General features: G+C 43.2%; 2 protein-coding genes across 2 annotated transcripts; one reads left to right on the top strand and one right to left on the bottom strand.

The window, feature by feature from the left end:
* The first annotated feature begins 220 nt into the window (after positions 1-220).
* Positions 221-15,822, top strand: LOC133452575 (ras-related protein Rab-11B-like). The gene is made up of 5 exons (XM_061731979.1): positions 221-449; positions 4,584-4,779; positions 6,951-7,144; positions 13,078-13,158; positions 15,092-15,822. Exons 1-5 carry the CDS (start codon positions 410-412, stop codon positions 15,235-15,237), a joined length of 657 nt encoding a protein of 218 aa, XP_061587963.1. The 5' UTR covers positions 221-409; the 3' UTR covers positions 15,238-15,822.
* Positions 15,823-18,221: 2,399 nt separating this feature from the next.
* On the bottom strand, positions 18,222-23,947 carry LOC133452574 (E3 ubiquitin-protein ligase MARCHF2-like). The gene is made up of 5 exons (XM_061731977.1): positions 23,706-23,947; positions 21,185-21,470; positions 20,875-21,070; positions 20,264-20,473; positions 18,222-19,569 (listed from the first exon to the last, which is right to left on the bottom strand). The coding sequence occupies exons 2-5, from the start codon at positions 21,367-21,369 to the stop codon at positions 19,414-19,416; spliced, it is 747 nt and encodes a 248-aa protein (XP_061587961.1). The 5' UTR covers positions 21,370-21,470; positions 23,706-23,947; the 3' UTR covers positions 18,222-19,413.
* Positions 23,948-25,157: the final 1,210 nt, after the last annotated feature.

Here is a 25,157-nt window from a genome sequence, read left to right as displayed (position 1 = left end):
GGATGGAAAGGGGGGATGGCAGTTTTACAGGGGGGATGATTTTGACCGTTTTTATTTCAGGGGGGATGCCATCCCCCCTCATCTCCAGTACTGAATGTAGGTGTAAGCAGCTGTTGGGGCCCCCACCTCCCACCTCCCACCTCCCTCCGTCGGCATGTGTGGGGACGGGCGCCCCCGTGAGGCAGGCATGTGCGCTGCAGGCCCCGGTCCCCTCCCTCTGCAGAGTTCGGAGCTCTCTCTCCCTTTCTGCGTCCAGCTCGCCTTGACAGCCAACACTGGCGCAGAGTCTGGGCTCAGACCTTCACCAGATCTATTTGTATATATTTTTTGGGGCATATAGCGATAATCCACACCCATACTTTCCTCTCATCCTCTTCCGGAGACAAGCGTTGGAGCGGCCTCGTCTAGAATGGGGAACCGAGACGACGAATACGATTTCTTGTTCAAAGGTAAAAAAAAAAAAAAAGAAAAAAAAATAATAAAGAAAACGGAAAGAAAGATGCCTGCATTCCCCCTTTACACAGGTTCACGCTGACAAAGGGAGGCTTTAAAAAATACCAGCCAGCCTCCTGATGTGTCTGTCGCTGCGCAGCTTTGCGCTTTTTCAAATGAAACTGGCTTTTATTTGAGAGATGATAATCGGCTGGTGTCATTACTACACAATGCTGTACCAACGCCTGCAGCTATGCTTATAGGTAAAGCAATGCATCAAACCAATCAGGGCTCAACCTTTTTTTTTTTTTAAATATGAAACTTTAATAAACTTATTGAGAGGATTGATAGTAGTAGTGATCCGTTTCTCTGTTTATTGAGCAATACTTGCTGTTTCCCCTTCATTGACTTTATGAGGGCTGATGCCGCGTTCCATTTGTCCTCGGAAGTGGGGATTTCCCAGTTCCCAGTCGGAATTTTCAACTGGAATGCCCCTCGAAGTGGGATTTCCCACTGGGAAAGTGGGAGAGTCTTCACCACCCCCGAGTTCACATTCCAAGATGGCTGCCCCGATTGTAAACAGTAGAAGAGAGCTCTGTAAAAATTCGTAGCACTTCATTCTAGTTTTGCTCACACTAAATCAGTCGTATACAAGTATTGTTCGGCATATATATGCTGCTATAGTGTAATTTACATTTTTCATGTGGTATATTCGAACTACAAACTTGTTTACCTACTTTGTAACTGGAACGCTGATAACTCGGCTGTGACGTCATTCCCAGTTCCGAGTTCCGACTTCCGAGGTAAATGGAACGCAGCATGATTAAGGGCCTATTAGCCTCTACCTGTGTGCGATGATCAATAATACCATTCATTCCTGGCATTCATTGAGGATGTCTCTCTCAGGGACAGTGCAGGGGGTCATAACTTCACCTATTTTGGGTGTTTTTCTGACCATGGCCAGGCCTGGAGGCGGTACCAGACCCGGTTCCATGTTCGGGTCCAGAATGCCTCCTTTGATTGACCTATCAGCTCCGGTGGCACATTAACATCCCGGGCCTGTAGAAGCAAGCATAAAAAAAAGGCCATTTAGATGTAACAAAGTATCCTCTGTGGGATGAATGGGGCATCTGCCGGAGGCGAGGGATCTCTCCCTCTCCCTCTCTCTGCGCTTCTCCTCCCGAGGAAAGCCTGGTTTATGGTTCGGCGTTAAACCGACGCAGAGCCTACCCCAGTGGCATCAATTCAGTGGAAGCTAAGGTATGGCAAGGTTACGAGCAGAGGTGGGTAGAGTAGCCAAAAATTGTACTCAAGTAAAAGTACTGTTACTTCAGATTAATATGACTCAAGTAGAAGTAAAAAGTAGTCATCCAAATAATTACTTGAGTAAAAGTAAAAAAGTACTTGGTGAAAAAACTACTCAAGTACTGATTTATTTTTTTAACACTACCATTCAAACAGACAAAAGTACAAAATAATCATCTTCAGGCAAATTAAATCAATAAAATAAATTAATATTAATAAAAAATAAAAACTAGCTTAAATTAAAATAAGCTTAAAATAAACGTAAAAGTACGTAAATAAATAATAAAATAAATTAAATAACAGAATAAAAAAATAAATTAAGCACAAGTAGCACAAAATTTCAAGCCTTTGTACTTTTCTTTTTTAACCAGGCAGAACTAGAACAAGCCCATGAACTCATAGAAACTGTGTGTGTTTGAGACTGTGTAAATGTGACAAAACATGCAAAAACAAACATTTTCCCCAAAGAATCACCCAGTGATGTCATGAGATTGACGCGTACGCGGATAAAAGGGATAAAAGAAAAGTAACAGCTCAACGTAGCCTAATGTAGCGGAGTAAGAGTAACAGTTTCTTCTTCACAAATCTACTCAAGTAAAAGTAAAAAGTATAGTGATTCAAAACTACTCCTAAAAGTACAACATTTCCCAAAACTTACTCAAGTTGTAACGGAGTAAATGTAACTCGTTACTACCCACCTCTGGTTACGAGTCACAGAACTTAACTAGAGTATCAATCAACACGTCCAGCAAATACTCATCACAGAGTCTATGTAGCTTATCTGTGTGGTCAAGAAAATTGGAACTTTTTCAAATGCAGTCTCGCTCACTGCAAAAACTCAAAATCTTACCAGGAATATTTGTCTTATTTCTAGTTAAAATGTCTCATTTTTAGTCAAAAAATCTCATTACACTTAAAACAAAAGTCATTACCAGAAAAATAACTTGTTATTTGACCATTTTCACCTGTTTCAAGTAAATTTTCACTTGAAATAAGTAGAAAAATCTGCCAGTGGAACAAGATTTATCTTGTCATTACAAGCAAAACAATCTTGTTCCACTGGCAGATTTTTCTACTTTTTTTAAGTGAAAATCTACTTGAAATAGGTGAAAATGGTTGTTTTTGAGTCTTGTCTTAAATGTAATGAGATTTTTTTTAAAAGAGACTAAAAATTTGACATTTTAACTAGAAATAAGACAAATATTCTTGTTAAGATTTTGAATTTTTGCAGTGTATAATAACTAGTGAAATCGATCGTGTTGTTCTTATTTGCATTTGTAGTTATTCCATAAATGTATTTAAAAAAACAAACATTTACATTTAACCCTTGAAGCAAAGGTGTGGCGGCTGCCATACCTTGCCATACCCAATTGACGCCCCTGAGCCTACCCGACCGTCCGACCGAAGCAGGAAGGGCAAGGCGGCCTGAAACTGTCGATTCAGGTTTTGATGGAGCGTGTTATCAGCTTCCTGCAGCCCGCAGGAGCCCACGGGGCTCACAGGGAGGACAAAGTTCGGCCCCGCTTCCTCCTGCTGGACCAGGGTCGACCAGGATAAAAACCAGGATAAAAGGAAACAGCAGCACTTTCCCCCGCTGACTCGTTTCCTGCAGCTTACAACAATGCGTGAACAACAGGGGCCTTTAATGATCAATTAATGATCCCCACTGAATCCATAGGAAGTTACCGACTCTCCACGGTGACTGTAGTTCACTTTGCAGCTGTTCTGGTGCAGTTACTTGTATACTTTGTCACAGTCCCCCACTTTTAAGTTTTTCCACGGTCCTATATTGGCCTGTGTATATCATGTCGTGAATAAATCATAGCAGGGGCGAAAATCCCGTTTCATAGTTGGGGGGGACAATAAACAGTAAAATTTTAGAGAATAAATCCAGGGGGGGACAAGGAATAAAAGTTTTAGCCTTCCTTTAATACAGCATTTTGACATTTTCAACTCTATCTCGCAAACAGGCAGACGACCTTTCTAGAGTAATACAAAACAATGGTATTAGGTGGAAGGTGGCAATAATACAGCACATCTGACATAATACACTGCAAAAACCCAAAATCTTAACAAGAATATTTGTCTTATTTCTAGTTAAAATGTCTCATTTTTAGTTAAAAAAAAATCTCATTACACTTAAAACAAGACTCATCACTGGAAAAAAACAACAATTTTCACTTGTTTCAAGTAGATTTTCACTTAAAATAAGTAGAAAAATCTGCCAGTGGAACAAGATTGTTTTGCTTATAAGATAAATCTTGTTCCACTGGCAGATTTTTCTAATTATTTCAAGTGAAAATTTACTTGAAACAGGTGAAAATTGTCAAATAACAAGTTATTTTTCTGGTGATGACTCTTGTTTTAAGTGTACCGGTAATGAGATTTCACTGTTTATTATTATTTTCGATTTCGGTTTCGGCCACAAATTTTCATTTTGGTGCATCACTACTAAATACTACTGTATTGTTCCAAAATTATTAATTCTGTCTCAAATTATTCTAGGGGGGGACAGCTTTACTAATCGGGGGGACTTGTCCCCCCTGTCCCCCCCTGGATTTTCGCCCCTGAATCATAGCTTATAAATTAAATTAATATCAGAATAAACCTTTGAGGCTGGAAAGTTTGCAGGAAACAAGCAATAGGTCCTTGTGTTCACCGTTGCCACCAAAGTAGAAAGTTTACACTTTTAAACATTAACACTGTATTATAAAAACACCTAAAGTCACTATTATGTCAGCTTATGTTGAGAGGCATATTGATGTAATTAATTGATCATTTTATTTCCTCTCCTATCATACAACATAGAGACACTGCCTCATCTGCTCCCATTTTTCTCTCCACAGTTGTGTTAATTGGAGACTCAGGCGTTGGGAAGAGCAACCTTCTCTCTCGATTTACACGTAACGAGTTCAACCTCGAGAGCAAAAGCACCATTGGGGTGGAGTTCGCCACGCGCAGCATTCAGGTGGATGGCAAGACGATAAAGGCTCAGATCTGGGATACAGCTGGACAGGAGCGCTACAGAGCCATCACCTCAGCGTGAGTCTGTGTCTGCAATGTGCAGATGAATCTGTTCACCCTGAAAAGGACTTCACTTAAATCAGAGACAAACTGTTAAAGAGGGATGTGACACTTTGGCTCAGTTTGAACCTTTACATCTTTTTGAGCAAGAAATTATGCATTTATGACACTTAAGCTCATAAATAAACATATATTTGATAGATATCAAATTTAAATTGTATGTATGCATGCTGATTTATACATCTCCAATTCCAAAAAAACGCTGGGATGCTGGGTAAAATGTAAATAAAAACAGAATGCAGTGATCTGTAAATCTTATATACCCACACTTTACTCCCAATGGAACATCAACAACATATCAGATGTTGAAAGTTAGACATTTTGCTTTTTAATGGAAAATATTAACTTGTTTTGATGGCAGCAACACATCTCAAAAAATTGAGAATAGGGGCAACAAAGGCTGAAAGAGTAAGTGGCAGAAATCAAAAACAACTGTAGGAGCACTTGACAACTAATTAGGTTGATTGGCAACAAGGCAGAACATGACTGGGTATAAAAGGAACATTTCAAATCACGACAGCCACTCAGATGTAAAGACTGGCAGAGCTTCACCAATCTTTGACAAACTGACACTGTCATAAAAGACTGTGGAACAATCTCAGAAAAATCTTCCTCAACATTAAATTACAAAGACTTTAAAGATCTCATCATCATCTACAGTGTATAATATCATCCAAATATCCAGGGGGGATTTCTGTGTGCAGGGGACAGGGCTGAAGGTCAAAAGTGGAAGCTTGTGATCTTTACTACTACTACTACTGTCATTTAGCAGACGCTTTTATCCAGATCGACATCTGAGAGAACACAAGCAACAAATCTTTGGTCTTTGATCTTTGGTCCGTCAGATAGCACGGCAATAAAAACGATTGTCTTGTCTGGGCTCAGGAACACGTTAGAGATCACTCTCTGTCTACACAGTTTACTGATAATGAAATGCAGTTTATCTCTGTAAACTGTGTCTAAACTGTCATGCAAAGAAGAAGCCACATGTGAACACAATCCAGAAAAACTGCAGTCTTCTCTGAGCCAAAGCTCATTTAAAAAGGTCTGAGCCAAAATGGAAAACTATTTGGCAGTCAGATGAATCAAAGCATGAATGCCGTGTCCCCCAGACTACAGAGGAGAGGGACCATCCAGAAAGGAAGAGCACTTAGTTCAAAATCCTGCATCTTTGATGATATGGGGCTGCATTAGTGCCTGCGGCGTGGGCAGCTTCCACATCTGGATAAGCACCATCAACGCTGAAAAGTACATCAAAGTTTTAGAGCAACATATACTTCCATCCAGACAATGTGTCTTTCAGGGAAAATCTTGCATATTTCAGCAAGAAAAAGCTAAACCCCACACAGCATCCATCACAACAGCATAGCTTCACAGAAGAACAGTCCAGGTGCTGAGCTGGTCTGCCTAAAGGCCAGATCTCTGAGCAACAGAAAACATGTAGAGCATCATGAAACAACAACTCTGACAACAAAGGCCCAACAGGAATCCTGCATCAGTTAAGAATGGGACAAAAACCACTAAAACTCCAAACTGGTCTCTCCACTTCCCAGATGTTTACAGACAGTTGTTGAAACACAATAAATTAAACTTCATCCTGTTCCAACTTTTTTGAGATGTGTTGCTCCCATCAAATTGAAAATGAGCTAATATTTTCCATTAAATGGCAAAATGTCTCATTTTAAACATTTTATATGTTGTTTACCTTCTTTTTGGAATAAAATGTGGGTTTAAGAGATGACTGCATTCTGTTTTTAATTAAAATTTTACAATATTTTGTCCATGTTGCATTGTGTTTTATGAAATGTTTACCGTCTTTTTTAGCTTCTGTCATCATTGTTATACGATCAAAAGATCCAGAACTGTGGTCTTTACTGTTTGTTTCTTGGTTGCTGGATCCAGACTGTGTGAAGAAAACATCAGGAAAAAACATTAACCACAGCTCTTGACTCACCATTCGACATCACACCTTACACGGTTAATACAACAGCCTCAACTCAAACCCAGCCTCTCTCGCTGCACTAAATGGACCCTGTGCAGAAAGTACAGAGTACACCCACTTTAAAGTAAACACCTCCGTTTAACTGGTGTAGTGAAACGTCCCCCGTCTGTCTGTGGTGGTGTTACAGGTACTACAGAGGAGCAGTGGGCGCTCTCTTAGTGTATGACATAGCCAAACACCTGACCTACGAGAATGTGGAGCGCTGGCTGAAGGAGCTGAGGGATCATGCCGACAACAACATTGTCATTATGCTAGTTGGCAACAAAAGTGACCTGCGCCACCTCAGGGCTGTGCCCACCGATGAGGCCCGGGCCTTTGCCGGTACTGCAACCACACACACGCACACACACACGTTTCAGTTGTTGAGTCATTAAGTGGTTTGCATCTCATTAATTTCTAGACTGTTTCGCACAGACATTCCTCTGTGAGTAGTTCTGTTTCATTCCTTCCAGACTGCCAGTGGCAGTAAACAGAGTGGATATGTCTCCTCGCGCTCCGCGCAGGTCGAGATTTAATAACAACAGTGTCACGTGAGTGACGTGTAGGCTACCTGTGCGTCTATAAATACCGCCCGGTAGACTACATCCGGCCTCTTGAATCTTCTCGCTGTTAACCTGACGTACATCGCTGGTTAATTGCTCCGTAGATCCGTGTTTCGGATCTATATTTTCTGCAGGTTCGGGGAGGTAAGCTCAACTCTGGTTGGTGGTGTTTGACAGCCTGCCTGTGACTCTTGGTCGGAGCGCACGTTGTGCCCTCTAAGGCTGTGGCTGTCAAGCCATCTTACCTCTCCCTTTTTTCCATCTGGATCGAGCGCCCGTGTGTCGGGCTGGCTCGCTCCCCAGCCACACAAACGGTCTTGAATTGTTTGTTGTTGGGCTGATTCCTCCACATGCTAGATGTCCCAGCCGCGTTCAGTGGTCCGCCCACTGCTCTCGTCTGTTGGTTCCTAGCCTGGCTTGGTATTATTTGGTAAGTATTTTTTTACTTAAGCTTTAAAAAAAAAAAAAAAAAAATATATATATATATATAAATTTAAAAAAAATATATATATTAAAAAAAAAAAAAAAAAAAAGCTAGTCCAGAGGTTCCGGACGCGTTCTGTGGCGGCCACAGTTCTCGCCTGGATTGCCTGGCTCCACACTGAAGTGTTTGGATTAAAAACAGTGGTGTGAGGAGTCTGTTAGATGTTCTGATCGAGTCTCAGTTCTCGCCCAGATTTCCTAACTTGACCATTTTATTTTTTGGAGGAAGCGATGATGGCTTGTACATCGTGTGGCACTCTACTGTTGGTAGAGGATGGCCATGAATTGTGCCCCCAGTGTCTGGGGGTGGGGCACCTGAGGGAGGCCCTGTCAGACCCCTGCATCAACTGCAGCATTTTGCCGCTCTCGGTGAGAGAGGAACGGCTGCGTCAGGTGGAAGGCCTCCTCTTTAGGAGCGACCTCCCACCCTCTGGGCCCGCTCATGTCAGTGCAGGTTCCCGCAAAAAGCACCGGGACAAGCGCAGAGCGGGGCCCCATGACGAGCGCAGTGGCCCTACGCAGAAGAAGGCGAAGGATGCTCCCTCACGCAGTGAGATGGAGGATTTACGGGCTGAACTGGAGCAGCTTAAGGCCTTAGTGAGGGAGCGGGCTCTGCCCTCCCCACCTCTGGCGGTCCCCTGGGAGTCAGATTGTGGAGACGATGCTATGTCTACCAGGGCTTCGAACTCCATGTTTCAAGGCCGTGACAGTGTGTTTAGCTCTGGCGAGTATCCCTCCCCTGAGCTGCCGTGTCTGGTGGTTGACCCAGCTAGCATACAGGCAGAGGCTGGCTCGGAGACATCCCTCAGGAGCTCTGGGAGCACTGAGCTGGGAGAGGGCCCCTGCCCTTTGCAGGCAACACTACGTGCGGCCCTGGCTAAGGTCGGGCTGGATGATGCGCCCGCTGCCCAACCGGCGAGCAACCCATTCTTTCGCCGGACTCCTGTAGCCCCGCCCTTTGATGTCCCGCCCTCGCCTGCTTTTTTGCAGGAGCTGCGGCGCTGCTGGGCAGATCCAAAGGCGTTTGCCTACCATGGCAAGGATGCGAGGACTTTGGCCTCCATGCGCCAGGCGGAGCAACATGGCCTGGTTCACATGCCTCCCGTGGACCCGTGTATCGCCTCACTGGTCCTTTCACCAGATGAGGCGCTCAAAGATAAGGCCCGCTGTCCTAGGCCTCAGTGCCGGGTAACGGATAGCCTTCTCTCGACGGCTTATGATGCAGCAGGCCGCATGGCTCGCATTGGAAACTCCCTCTCCGTGCTCCTCCTCGCCCAGTCCCAGATGTTGCAGTCGGAGCATGAGGGCGGGGAGTTGGGTGACACTAACGACGCTGCGCTCCAAGCCTTCGGGCTGATGACCAGAGAGCTTGGCCGCCTGATGTCCACCCTGGTGGTGACGCGGCGTCAGGTGTGGCTGGCGCAGGCACCCATGTCTGATGATTGCAGGCAGACGCTACGGAAGCTTCCGGTAGTGCCGGGCCAGTTGTTTGGGCCAGAGGCAGAACAGGCGTTGGAGCGCAGGAAGCAGTCGGGTCAGGCATCAGAGGCCTGGGGTCGTCGGGGTGCGAGCATGGGACCCCCAGCTCAGCACTCCAGGAGACGGGGCGCACAAGACCTGCGCCGCTCACATCCCCCGAGCCCCCCTCCGCAGCCCTGGCAGCACAGCCGGGTTGCTGGGGGTGGTGGGCGTCAGCCCAGGGGCGCACACCCTCCACCTCGCCGGTCTCAGCGGGTGCAGGGGCAACACCAGCGTCCCCCCAAACCCCCAAATAATCCTCGAGGCACTCTATGAGGGCCTCGGGCCGGCGGTGGGCAGGTTTTCACATCAGCACCTGGCCTATTGGGCAGCCCATTCTCCAGATGTATGGGTTTTGAGAACACTGTCCCAGGGCTACAGGTTGCAGTTCCGCCGCCGGCCCCCACCACCCTCCGGGGTCAGGGAAACCTCGGTCAGAGACCGCGGGAAGGCCCTGTGTTTGTCACAGGAGATAGCCAAACTCTTGGACAAAAAGGCCATCACAAGAGTTCACCCACATACACAGAGCAGTGGGTTTTACTCAACATACTTCCTCATTCCGAAGAAAGACACTTCTCTTCGGCCTGTGCTGGACCTTCGGGGTCTGAACCAGTACCTGAAGGTCCTCCCATTTCGGATGCTGCGTACACGCGACGTCCTTCAATCTGTCACTCCAGGGGAGTGGTTCACCTCCATAGACCTCAAGGACGCCTACTTTCACGTCCCAATACACCCAGACCACAGACGGTTTCTCAGTTTTGCCTTTCAAGGCCACGCCTACCAATTCACCGTCCTGCCTTTCGGCCTGTCCCTGGCTCCTCGCATCTTCACCAGATGCATGAGGGCGGCCTTGACATCGCTATGCCTGTCGGGAGTAAAGATTCTCCCATATCTGGACGACTGGCTTATATGCGCCCCCTCGCTCCAGGAGGCGGAGCTGATGACATCCAGGGTCCTCACACATATCGAGGCTCTGGGCATGTCGGTAAATTGGGAGAAGAGCTTGTTGCGTCCTACGCAGCAGACCACCTTCATCGGCCTGTCCCTCGATTCCGTGTCAATGCAGGCACGCCTTACTGCAGAGCGGGCACAGCGGATTCAGGACCTGCTACGGTCCTTCCGCCTCGGGATGAGGTTGCCCGTCCACGCATGGCTCCGACTGCTGGGGATGCTGTCGGCGGCCTCGGCTGTGACACCTCTGGGGCTGCTGCACCTGCGCCCCCTGCAGATGTGGTTCAACAGCCTCCAGATGGACCCTCGCCTTCACAGGTGGGTCAAGGTCAAGGTTACCCACCAGTGCCTTATTCATCTCCACCGGTGGCGGGACAGCACCTTTCTATTGCACGGTGTTCCTCTCGGCTCAGTCCCTTCGAGGCGAGAGGTGGTGACAACAGATGCCTCACCTCAGGGTTGGGGTGCGGTATGGCAGAAGAGGTCAGTCCAGGGGGTTTGGGGCCCTCTGTGGCGGGGACGGCACATCAATGTCCTAGAACTCCGGACTGTCTACTTGGCGCTGAGGCACTTCTTGCCCTTTCTCAGGGCCAAGCATGTCCTCGTCCGGACAGACAACACTTCGACAGTGTTTCATGTCAACCACCAGGGGGGAACCAGGTCGCTGGACTCCCTGAACGAGGCCCGGAGGTTGTGGATGTGGGCTCATCCTCAATTGGCCTCCTTGAGGGCAATGCACCTCCCTGGCAGAGCCAACGTGGTGGCGGATTCCCTCTCACGCCGGCAGCTGCCCCCGGGGGACTGGCGGTTGCACCCCCAGGTGGTGCGAATGATTTGGGATCGATACGGGGAAGCCCGTGTGGATCTGTTCGCCTCGGAGTGTACGACTCATTGTCCACTGTGGTTCTCCTTGGCAGAGACCAGTGCCCCGCTCGGGATGGACGCTCTCGCCAACACTTGGCCGAGAGGCCTCCTTTATGCGTTCCCTCCGATTCCCCTGGTGATGCCCACGCTTCACAGGGTGAGATTATCGGGTCACAGGGTCCTCCTGGTGGCGCCCAAGTGGCCCTCGAGGATTTGGTTCTCCACGCTCCTCAGCCTGTTGGACGGGGAGCCTTGGCAGCTCCCAGTACGGTCGGACCTCCTGTCCCAGCTGGGCGGGGAGGTATGGCATCCCTCTCCGAGCCTCCTTCAACTCTGGGCCTGGCCGTTGAGAGGGAAGGGTCATTCTTGACGCACCTTGAGCCCTCGGTATGTGAGACCTTGCAGAATGCTAGAGCTCCTTCCACAAGAAGGGTGTATTCGCATTGCTGGGCCGCTTTCTCCTCCTGGTGCAGGGACGGGGGTTTTGACCCGATCTCCTGTCCGTTACAAATTGTACTGCGGTACCTGCAGTATCTGTTTGAGGCGGGCCGGGCGGCCTCGACCTTGAAGGTGCACGTAGCGGCTATTTCTGTCCACCATGGCCACATCGATGGTAGACCAGTTGGTGCGCATTACTGGGTGGCACAGTTTCTGCGGGGTGCCAGGAGACTGCGCCCCCCCAGAGTGCAGCGTGCAGCAGCATGGGACCTGCCGCTGGTCCTGCAGGCCTTGGGCGAGGCACCCTTTGAGCCTATGGCAGGGGGGTCCTTGAGGACGACGTCATGGAAGACCGCCTTTCTGTTGGCTGTTACGTCTGCCAAGCGTGTGAGCGAGCTCCACGCCCTTTCAGTCAGTCCTACGTGCCTTCGGTGGAAGGCAGACAGCTCAGGAGTGACCCTGTGGCCAAATGTCGCTTTCCTGCCAAAGGTGTTACCCCCTGACCATGCCAATCAGGCCATAGAGTTGGCAGCATACCATCCTCCCCCGTTTGAGTCCCGGCTGGAGGAGCGGGCTAATTTGCTGTGCCCAGTCCGGGCGTTGCAGCTCTACCTTCAGGCAACACAGAGCTTTCGACGCTCTGAGCAGTTGTTTGTGTGCTACAGGGGGGCGCACAAGGGCCGTGCCCTGTCGAAGCAACGGCTCTCCCACTGGATTGTTGAAGCAATCAAACAGGCTTATGACGTGGCAGGTAGACCTGCCCCTTCAGGCGTTGTCTGTCATTCCACCAGGGGTGTGGCCACTTCCTGGGCGGCAATGAGAGGGGTACCGTTGTCTGAGATCTGTGCAGCGGCGTCCTGGACGGTGCCGTGCACCTTCTCCAGATTCTATCGCCTTAACGTGGCCTCTGGGTCCACGCTGGCTTCGGCCGTTCTGCCTTTGGCTTCTGCGGCTGACCACTAGGTGGGTGTTGTTCCTCGTGACAGTGCTGGTATGAGTCATCCACTCTGTTTACTGCCACTGGCAGTCTGGAAGGAATGAAACAGAACGTAAGTTACGGATGTAACTATGGTTCTGTGAATTCCTGGATGACTGCCAGTCACACCGGTCACTCCGAACTTCCTGCGAGAAGATTCTGGGAGGCCGGATGTAGTCTACCGGGCGGTATTTATAGACGCACAGGTAGCCTACACGTCACTCACGTGACACTGTTGTTATTAAATCTCGACCTGCGCGGAGCGCGAGGAGACATATCCACTCTGTTTACTGCCACTGGCAGTCATCCAGGAATTCACAGAACCATAGTTACATCCGTAACTTACGTTTTCATAGCAAGTAGACCTACAAGACGTGACGTGTTTCATACAGATCTTGATAGTAGGCCATCTTTGCACATGTGGGTTATTTCACTCTGTTAATGATAAATAGCTGTGTTTTTTTTTTTTTGTGAACCCACAGAGAAGAACAATCTGTCATTCATAGAAACCTCAGCCTTGGACTCCACAAACGTTGAAGAAGCCTTCAAGAATATCCTTACAGGTACACTTGCACACACCAGTAGAATAAAAACAAACAAACTCACCTACCAGTTCAGGGGTGTGTAATCTAACAAGTAGAAACACTGGGTTTTCTGCTCCAGAAAGAGGGTCAGTTGCCATGGACACTGATCTAACCTCATCAAACACAGTTTCTCTCAGATGCCTCCCCTCCGGTAGAGCATGTAGCTGTTGTGTCACATTTGGCTGCTCAATTATACAGTTCAGTATTTGAACAAGTTTTTATAATCCACCACAATGGGTTTGAAGTAGCAGCAAAAAAAATAAAATATATATATAACAATTATTATATTATATGATATAATATATGTGATATATATATATATTATGTATATATATTACAAATTGTAGTCATTTTAAGGGAAGTACCTCTGTTTTTAAGGCCCAACAGTTGATCTCAGTTCGGGTTGATATTTGTATTTTGAACAACCATTATGAAGTTCATTGGTGTCATTCAAGAACAATAAAACCAGAATAGACTTTGTAGGTTTAAAAAGCCTCCCATGTCTTGGAATCAGACTATTCAGAGGAATGGCAAAAGAAAGAGGAGAGAGAGGAATAAGACCATGTGTCAAACACGGTGAAGGCAGTGTTATGTTATGGGCATGTATGGCTGCCAGCGGAGCAGGCTCACTGGTGTTTATTGATGACGTGATTGCTGACAGAAGAAATCGGTTCTCAGGTGTATAGGATTACAAAACTGCAAAAGTGCTGATGGAGGATCCTCCACATACTGTTAAAGCAGTGCAAGACTTTTTGAAGGCAAAGAAATAAAGTATTCTTCTGCGGTCAAGTCATGCACCTGATCTTAAGCCAAATAGATCATGTTTATCAGTTACTGAAGACAAAAACAGAAGGCAGAAAGGTCCACAAACCAGCAGTAGCTGAAGGTGGCTGCAAGGAAAGGTCTGGAAAAGCATCTCCAGAGAAGAAAATCAGAATTTGGTAATGAGCTTCAGACCTCAGACAGTAACTGTACATTCAATTGAAGCTCAAATTCAAAAATACTTTATTAATTCCCAAAAAGAAATTAATTAGACAAATGATTTTCATCCAAGTATTAAACAAAAAGTTTATATTTACAAAAATGGTACTTTGTCCAATGCCTTTTTGAACCCGACAATGGAGATACTCTCTTAAAATAGCTCTTATTCCTTAAAGGTAAACCATATGTTTGAAGCCGCAAGTCTACATGTTGACCACATCTTGATTTTCTTTCTTCAAATTCATTGTGGTGGTGTATAAATCTAAATTATATTTTAAAACAACTTTGTCATCGACCAAATACATCTGGAACCGACCACACACTCGACATCAGAGCATCCGTCACAATATATATTTGAGGAAGTTTATAACTTTACAAATGTTGAAGTCACTCTTAGGCAATAGTGACTTCCTTTAACACGCCTGCTCTTCTTTACATATTGATCTGATTAGAGCTGAAACAGAAAGGAGTTTTGTACATTATTAGTTCATGTGTGTTTGATAACGCACATTCTTACATATAATTTGATCGGTCTGATCAAAGCTGAATGAAACGATCAAAAAAATTGAAAACAAATGTAATTTTTTTGACTTCCGTTGGCACGCGTTCACAGTTTTACATTTGCACTAAATTAAAAGGGAGTCAGTCCTATTAAGTTTCCTGTTGCCATGGCAAATGATTGCATCAGCTTATAATGGTTCTTGGCTCTTTCTCTGGACCCAACGAAGCCATTTTTTTATTTTCACAACTTCATCTTTAACTTTGTGTTTGTTGTTTCTTCTGACTGTGGTAGTTCTCTTCTGCAGCTAGATAGTTTCAGTTTCAATTGCCACACATGGTTGGAAAGACAATCCTGAGAAGTTTAAACAGGCTAAAGAACAGCAGTTTTGTGTCAACAGTGATGTTTTCTGATTCATCTTTTCAAAAACAGAAATATACCGCATCGTATCGCAGAAACAGATTGCTGAGCGGTGTGCCCACGATGAGTCCCCAGGAAACAACGTGGTGGACATCAGTGTTCCACCAACCACAGACGGCCAGAGGGGGAGCAAACTACAGTGCTGTCAGAACCTGTAACCCACGGCAACTGTCCCTTCTCACCGGGGTCAATTATTAATTGAAATCTGCAGTGTTGATATGCGTCCATCTTCCCCCGTTGCAGCGTTTTCTGAATCTGCACTCTTTAGATCAGTGGAGTCGGTTCCATTGTGCCGCCAACGATCAGCCCTAGAGAGAAGAGATTGATATCAAGTTGTAATCTGACCCGGGCACAGTCAGCTCCTTTCCGGTGCAAAAACAGGAGTGATGGTACAACGTAGCAGCTTCCACGGTTAGCTGAAGAGCCTTGCCTGACACTTCATGAGCCTCAACATGTCTTTGGTTGACGATGCTTGCCGCACGCTGGAGACCCAGCTTTTAGATCCTGCCTGTTTCACTCGTATCACCATTCCTGTTTTTGGGCTTACCCCCTCCTCCTCCTCCTCCTCCTCCTCCTCCTCCGCCTCGTCCTCCTCATTCAGTCATCATCTCAAAAGTGGTTGTGACGCTGCTGATGCTTTTTTCATTTTTGTGTATAATGCATATATTTTTTGTTTTAATTTTGATAGCTTGTCTGCTCACATACGTTATATTAATGCCATGAAATTAAATTTTACAATATTATTTGTTAGTGTGATTTTCTTTAACAGTATGCACAAAACGGTCCTTAGTTCCATGTTATAACTACACAAATCTATTACTCTCAGACTGTTGATGGATCAGACATAAGGACGAAGGATGGACAGCACTGTTGTTCCAGTGCAGTTATTCCCAAGAACAAAGGCCCTCCAAAGGGTTTCAAGATAATAAAATCAATAAAGGAGAAAATTATTTTGGTTGAAAAATTTTTATTACTTTTTTGGACATAGGGTGGAATTTGGGCTTTTTTCCTCAACCTTCTGGGTTTATACACATATAAGATTTTAAACTGATATATACGTACACATTTGTTAGTTATCACGCATTACTGAAAGAAAAACCCACAATGGTCAGTGAAATAACTGACAAAAGTAATTCACTGGATTTACTAAACAAATTCTAATGAAAAATCAGATGAGACATTACTTTTGAATTGTGGTTCAACAAAGGATGAAAGAAAAAACAGAAAAATGAAACTGACCTAGAGAGAAATTATGGAACTTTTACTTGTTGCACAACCTTTTGAGACAATTACTGCAATCAAGCTACATATTGTCACTGTCACTCAGTGAAAATCAACTGTCACTGAGACCCAGTGAGATGTACAGTATTCACCAGGAATGATCTCAAGCCATTGATATGAGAAATACATTGATCTTAATGTTTACATACATAAGGCAGTTTTAAAATTTTGATTTAAGGAAAGAAAAATATTTTGATGATGCTAAGTAAAAATTTCTGCTGTACAGATATGATTAATATTCACCCTAAATAAAATTTGAGTAAAAATTTTAAGAAATAGTTGAAAGCAAATGCCTTTAATGCCAAAAACCAAATTTCACTGAAGTTGTGACGTGTAAAACATAAATAAAAGCAGAATACAATTAGTTTCAAATTATTTTTAACTTATATTCAACCAAAATACACTACATGCCCAAGATATATAATATAATATACTCATTTTGAATTTGATGCTTGTAACATGTTCTGAGAAAAGCTGAGACTGGCCTGTTACATTACCTTCCCCTTTAAAAAAGTTCAATAAACATTTAGGCCCTGCAGACACTAATTGCTAAAACTTTGTTGGTGGAATTCTTTCCCATTTGTTCTTGATGTACGACTTCAGTTGCTCAACGGTCCAGGGTCTGCGTTTTAGTATATTGTGGTTCATAATGCGCCACACATTTTCAGTGGTTTCATAGGTCTGGACCGCAGGCAGGCCAGTCTCGTACCTGCAGTCTTTCCCGCCACGCTGTAATGACATCCAGGATGTAGCTTGGCCTAGCCTTGCTGAAATAAGGAGGGATTGTCTTTGAAAGAAGACACTGCTTGGATTGCAGCATCTGTCGCTCCAAAACCTGGCTGAACCCCTTCAACATTAATGGTGCCTTCACAGATGTGCACGTTAGCCATCCCACTGGCACCAACACTCCCAATACTGTCACAGACAGTGGCTATTGACCTTAACAATCCGGATAGTCCTTTTCCTCTTTAGCTGGGAGGACACATCATCCAGAAGTGTGGACTTGCCAGACCGCAGCACATTTGCCCATTTTACGTCAGTCCATTTCAGATGAGCTCGGGCCTAGAGCAGCCGAGCGATGTTTTTAGCTGTTGCTAATATATGGTTTTGATTCTGCATGACAGAGTTTAAACTTGCACCTGCAGATGTAGCGACAGACTGTGTTAACTGACAATGATGAGTCTTTGTGGTAAAATGCTTTACAGATGGGTGTAGATTTTAAATGCATGGGATCAAAGGTCACGGGCACTCAGTGTTGGTTGTTGGCGTAACCACCTGCTTATGTGCAGAAATGTATCCAGATTTTGGGGTATTTTTTTGATGATGAAATCTCTAAATTCAGTTTGGACAAACAAAAAAAAAAAAGGAAGACAAAGGTCCCAAAGCAGCAACTGAAGACGGCTGCAGTGAAGGTCTGACAAAGCATCTCCTGGGAGGAATTTGATGTTAATGACCTTCCACCTTCAGAACATTGTTGAATGTTATATACACATACTTTTATCTCAATTTGTCCAAATGCTTCTAAGCACCTGAAAACGGACGGCTGACTGTTTAAAATGGCTGTAATTCCTAGTAAATGGCATATTTTTGTGAAACCTTTTAAATAAAAGTCAAAATCGTTTTTATTTCTAATTTTTTGAGAGTTTATGACGACAAATCAAAAAAGTCTTTTGACACTTCCTAAATAATTCTGAACTCAACTGCGATAGCATTGTATTTAGTCAAACTAATGTATTACTCAATGTTTTCCCACTTCGTTTATAACTAGGTGTTCTGTAAAGTCTCAGGTTTCCATTCCCACACTGCCTTGCATGCATGCATGCATGTCAAACACATAAAAGCTGAAACTAAGCTCACAGAATCCAGGAGTCCCCCATGTTTTATTGCACAATAACCCAACTTTCCAGGAGATGAAGCAGGAAGACTACAACAACACAAAATACTTGGTTTAGCATACGTTGCATACATAAACTGACAGTTTGAAACACATTTTTCTTTCCCAAGAACCATACTCCTCTGATACATGTGGTTTTTGAACTGGTCAAAGTCTGTAATGTCATCTTTCTGAACACTGTTTCTCCTCCGTTTAAAACTGCACCTCTTCTGATGCAAGATCTGGCTTATGGTCACTGCTTGGACGATGAGTAAATGAATGGTGCATTCACAACTGGAACAGGGCCGACAACATAACAGTCATCATCCAATGAACATAAACAGGAAACACACACCCCCTCCCCACCTTCAATACTATTCTCTTATACAACACTGCACCGCAGTCTCACAGCTGGAGTTAGTGTTAATCCATATTTTACAATCATCACCAACACCCACCCCTGCCAACTGTGATTAATACATTTTTTCCTCAGCTGGTGCCTAAAAGGGAACATAATTTGATTTTTCCACTTGTCAGACAGCAACTTAAAAGCTTTACCTGGGGAATTAAAAGACTTCAATTTATAGACAAGGACACTGGTAGGAGTGACTGTTAAACAGAAAACAAACAAAAAACAAAGTCGGAATCACATCTACACCTTGTCAGTCATGTTTTCTAAATATCTATCCTTTGCAGGGTTATTGTTTTCCCATTGTTCAAAACCAGATAGTTACATTGTGAAGGGGTACAGGGGAATTACAGGTAGTGAATACGTTTCATTTTATACTGTAGTAGCATGCTGAATCAGTTATATCCTGCTACATTATCTTGTGTCTTAGTATTTTATAAGTTTGTGACACCGACATAAAAAGTCACTTGCGTTAGTCCATATCCATGTTTCCACTCGTGCACATGTCAGCCCTGGCTGTTTGGTAACCACTCAGTTTTCATCTATGATGACTCAGGAATGAGTTCTTCCCAAAACCACATTTGTGGTCAACCAGTAGTGTGGTAGATTTCATCAAGTGCTTCAATAAAGAAAAGATGAGGAGAAAACAACTCTTTCTCCTCAGAAATGGTCCATCTGAAGTGCAAAAGTTCATTATAATGATTAACTTTGCTTTTAGAGAGCGCTTGAGTGGGCTTTCTTTTAAATATCCCTTTTGCCACCGTTCTGCACTCATACGATGGTCTCGTCAGTCATTTTCTTGGTCGACTTGGTCGGCACTGAACGTTGGGTGGTGTGCGCCCCTTTCATGTCGGGCATGAGCAGGCGCACTTTCTGATTGGTCCTCCTCCACTCCGAGTACAACTGACAATGATACCGAAATGACACCTGAAATTTAATGAAATGAAAGTAGGGGGAGGGTGTGACAAGAAAAAAAAGGACAGATGTCATTAAAAGTGACACACATGATGCTTCAGAGCCAGCAGCACAGGAAAGATGGGCTGACTGAAGAGCAGAAACACTAATCTCTTAAAAGCTTGTATTTTTCATCATATTTGCCATCGAGAAAAGCTTTGTGTAGCTTAAAATAAATAAATAAATAAAGTTTTTGCTTACAAAATGTCCTTCTTTTTCAAAAGAACATCACCCAAATCAAGAAAAAAAAAAGTCCAGAATAAATCTGGCCTGGTTTTAATGTTTTCAGCTAACTATGCATGCCTGTGCAGACATGCAATTTCTAGCAAGCTTTCAAACACGTGACTGTTTTGTAAAAAAAGATGAACAAGAAACACACACACACAGGTCCTCCTTTCTTACATTTTAAAATATTTTTCAGAGTAAAAGCTAGAGGAATAAGTTAAAGAAAAAAGACTGAAAAGATATGTGGTTGCCTTTGTTTGTTATCTGCCCTAGATCCCAATTTTCACTACATCTAAAAGTCTCACTAAGATGTTACCTTCTTAGATCAAGGTTTAGACAAAAAAAATTAAATAAAATTTTAAAAAACAGGCAGAAAATGAATTCACTTGGTGTCAGTCACCCTGAGTTTCTGTCACTTAAGAGGTAATAATGGATTAGTTACCAGCGTCCAGAGGATGTAGATAGTAAAGAGGGCAATAGTGAGGGCAATGAGGCCAACAGCCTCAAGTCTGCTCTTGAGCTGCAGATGGTCCTGGGCTCCCCTCAGGCACAGCCACCCCGAGATGGCTGCCAGGGGTGTAATGAGAAGGAAACAAGCCATATCGCACAGCAAAGTGCGCTTCTCACTGCGAGGGCCGGGGTCCTTTAGCCACTGAGCAGCAAAAATGAGAAGATCATTGGTGTAAAATAAGCTGCAGTCAGGTTACTGATGTGATTTGGTTTACAATAAGAAAAAAAAAAAAAGAGTTGAAATCTGCAATATGAGGTGTAAACTATCTGCATGAGATAGTTAATGTTGCTACTGAGAGCCTGAAGAGAGAGAGAATTCTTCAATATCAGGTAATTATCTCATATAAAATGCTATTTTTTCTCAAAACACTCTCCATGGCTTTACAATCTCACTGACAACTTAAAACACTGGTACAATTGCATGGAAATTAATTATGTCCTTTACTTTTAACAAATGCATATTGTTTATTTCCATCTACAATACTTTTACACAAACTACATTAAACAAAAAGAAAAAACTGTCACTGCAGTGACATGTCTAACCTGTGTGAGTGGTTGTGGTCGTCGTTCAATAGTGAACTCTGTGTGACAAAGTTCACAGTAGCTGGTGTTGGAGGATGACAGCCACTTCTCCAAGCAGCTCTTGTGCACTTTTCCCAGCGTGCCAGTGCAGTCGCAGGGTGAGAGCAGAGTCTCCCCGCCGGCTCCCTCGTGACAAATCCGACACATTCCCACATCTCTGTGCAGCACAACAGGAGAGGGTTGAAAACTACAAGAAATAAACAAATCTGACATAATGACAGTCTTTTTTTCTTTTTAAATTGTGCTCCGTGTGAGTATTACAATGACATACCCCTGCAAGCTCACTGCTTTGACAACAGTGGAGAGTGGGCGGCCATCTTTGGCTGTAACCTTGGCAACATACTGAGCTTGTGCAGTGGAGTCAGACTCCTCTGAATCCTTGGAGTTATCAGATTCAGCGTTGCCAGAATAATCACAAAGAGAGCCAGGAAGCTGGCAGCACCCTGGCGAAGACATGGCTCATCTGATGTTGACAGTGATGACAAGGACGGCTGAGGGGGCTTCTGATCCCAGGTCAGGTGTAAACCTGTTCTCCCCTCTCCTCCTCACTCAAATACCTGATAGATCATGAACAGGAGATGGACAACACTTATGGGTCACTCTTCTGACTCATGTGTCAGTGATGCACCAAATAATAGATCAATGGGTTAACTGGTCCGCTGATTTGGTGCTTTAAGTAATTGGGAGCTGCTTAGTTATTTTGACAGCCTGAGTGTAGTTGATTGGAACAATGTCATTCATTTTAAGTCCACATTTCTTAAGTTGATTTTTTTTTCTTCTCCTGAGTGCACTACAAACATAGTTGAGAACATTTCTACTCAGGCAAAGGATGTAACGTAGGCATAAGAGTTAAACATTTATTACAGTTAGGCAGTTCTGTAACTCATTTGTTATTGTTATGGCATTTTGAAATTTATGAGATGACAAATTAATCCACTATGTAATATGGGCATTATACACTATATCAATGTCAAATATTTATTAACAGGTTATTAAAAGAAAAGAAAAAAAACTGTTGGTCGACCACCAGCTGGATCAAGAGAGGGTGACATATTTTAGCAGTAATTACCAGCTGATGATTTGAAGAAAAGTTCGGGAAAACACTGTTGCTAAAATGCACCAACCACAGCTCAGTCATGATCGGTCCTAGGTATATATTGTGATTATTGTGCAAATTGTATGTATATTATAAATTTAAGAGTAAATATATTCTAAATCACTGTAGGCTATGAGTGTATATATAGAAGTATGAGTATATTATAATGTATGAGTATATTATGATATGTAGTATATGTATACTACTATAAATAGAGGTATGGGTATATTATAAAGTCATTGCAAACTATTTTGCTCAAAAGTGGAACAGATCTGGTGATAGTAGCAAATATTGTTACTTAAGATGTGGATGGTTTTGGTTGGTTACTTAATCTTTTATTTTTGTTTCAATTTATTATTTCAGGAATTCTAGTGAATGTTTTTCACCGCGGTTGAATTGGTTTGATATTGGATATTGGATATTCGACATTCAAAGACATCCATTTAACTTGTGATACATACCACTGATTTTGGTCATATTGCTTGTGATGTGTTCATGGTCATCTAGACTATATATCACAAGAGAGTAATTATTATAAAATCATATTATGGGCTGATTTAATGAGATTTAATGAATTCAACACCCATAAAACTTGTGATACATAACACCAATTGTTTATTATGGGTGTTGAATTCATTAAACCACATTAATCAGCCCATAGTATGATTTTTTTTAATAATTACTGTCTTGTGATATATAGTCTGGATGACCATGAACACATCACAAGTGGTTTGAAAACAATTGGTGTTATGTATCACAAGTTTTATGGGTGTTGAATTCATTAAACCTCATTAAATCATCATTAAACCTGATTAAATCATCATTAAACCTGATTAAATCAGCCCATAATATGATTTTATAATAATTACTCTCTTGTGATATAAAGTCTAGATGACCATGAACACATCACAAGTGGTTTGACCAAAATCAGTGGTATGTATCACAAGTTAAATGGATGCCTTTGAATATCCAATATCCAATATCAAACCAATTCAACCGCGGTATGTTTTTCACCCTTTTTGAGTTGTATTACTGTAATCTTTGTATGTCTATGTGTGGACCCCAGGATGAATAGTCTTCCCATGGTGAAGACTAATGGGGATCCTTTTTAAATAAACAAATAAACAGCTTAAAAAGAAAGTAATGTAGCCGAGAATTAAACAGTTAAAATCCCCCCCAAACTGACAACCTTGAGCACTGCAGAAAACGGTCGGAAATTAAATATCATGACTGCTGATCCACATATGCCAAATACATCCTGCGGTGATACAAGTGGATGTTATAAGACAGGCGTATAATAAGGCATTTATACTGTGCTGGTTTAAAAAAAAATAAAAGAACCAAAATCCTGCAGCCGTCCTGCAGACCAGAGCACCGATAGGTATGTGTTGTTTTCCTGCAGCCCTGCTGCTGTCCAGGTGATCATGACAGCAGGATCCGTGCAGCCCTTACCTGTGCAGCTGCAGCAGCGACATCTAACCAGCAACACAGCTCGTATAATAATAGCAGTTAATCGTGAGAGCACATTACTACATGCAAACAAGATTACAGCTCCTGCAGCTTTAGCTCCTGCAGCTCCGCGGGCTGGATGTGCCGTCTACCTTCACCCCGTGCACCCTTAACTGGATCCCCGACAGCTACGACACTGACATGTCATGTCTAGCAGCGATTAGATTGAAGTGTAAGTTTTACTCACGCAGAGGCCTCAGCAGGGACGAGCTAAGAGAGCTAACCCCACAGTATGGCATTGACATCCACGCAAAAAACGCCAAAATAAAGGGGTGCATAAGACGGACGTGCGTTTTCCGTTGCTCCCATGGCTGGTAGTGTGTGTCTGTCGGCGTGTTAGGGTTGCGGGTGTGAGCAGAAAGGGCTTGTTTGGGGCAGGATCGCAGCGCAGCTAGCAGCGCTACCGAAGCCTCGCTCAGCTGTGCGCGGGTCACGTGACGCTGCTGCCTTCACGGACCCCCGTCATCCCGGGCATCACAGACACAGCGCCTCGGTTACTTTCTAAAAGATGGTTTTCTTTAATAGTAATGATGAGCTTATGGATGACAGTGACATCCGCCGTTAATACTGTACAATATATGTCAGACCAATACTTTGTTGAGGAAATGTTTTGTGTTTATTGTTTATTGTTTATGGAGATCCCCATTAGCTGCAGCAGAAACCGAAGCTATTCTTCCTGGGGTCTTAACAAAATAATGCAATACAAAAGAAAACAAATAGAGAAAAGAACTTAAAAAATAAAAAAATACAGAATAAGAGCAAGTAGAAAAAAAAAAAAGATATATATATATATATATATATATATATATATATATATATATATATATATATATATATATATATATATATATATATATATATATATATATATATACAAAATCAAGATATTTTAAAAATCAAGACAAGAACAGAAACCAAGTCAACTATATCATCCCCACATATACCTAATATACATGGGTGATACATTAGTACATTTAAAATACATTTTAACACCATGTTCTCTCTAACTTTTTAAGATATTACCTTGTCTCAACAATGAAATATTGCATACTAATGAGAATATTTGAATTGCAATGCATATTTTTTCAGAAAATACAAATTTAGACAATTAAACATTACCACAATGATTGAGGTAAAACCCAAGTTAACAAAAAAGTAAAATTTTCTGTCAAAAAGTGTATTGTGACGGTATTGACAATGTATTCCGGTAATGACAACATGTTTTGGTAATGACATAAAAATTAACACTGGTGTTTTTTTTGTTGTTTTTTTTGACAACAAAGATAAAGAAAATACTACTTTTTAAAAACAACACCTTTTGAACACTTAACCTTCCACTAAAATTAATCATTTGGTAAACTACAACAGCATTACTTATGTGATAATATCTTCTTCGGGCTGGCTGGTTCGATTCTGACATAAAAAAGGATCAAACAAGAGAATTGGCATGCTCAACTCAAATTTCCCATATGATGGGTGTCAATCCAAAAATGATAAAATAGAAAATAAAGTTTTCAGCACTCTCAAATAAGTGTGTAGCATTATAATTCATGCACAGCAACAGTGGCGTGACCCATATTAAAGGGACCTAATATGGCATTTAATGTCTTTTTTAAACGGGCCATGAATGTCTTAAAAA

The sequence above is a fragment of the Cololabis saira genome, chromosome 10, assembly GCF_033807715.1.
Source record: "Cololabis saira isolate AMF1-May2022 chromosome 10, fColSai1.1, whole genome shotgun sequence".
In the NCBI taxonomy this organism is placed as follows: Eukaryota; Metazoa; Chordata; class Actinopteri; order Beloniformes; family Belonidae; genus Cololabis; species Cololabis saira.
This window is presented reverse-complemented; position numbering and strand designations above follow the sequence as displayed.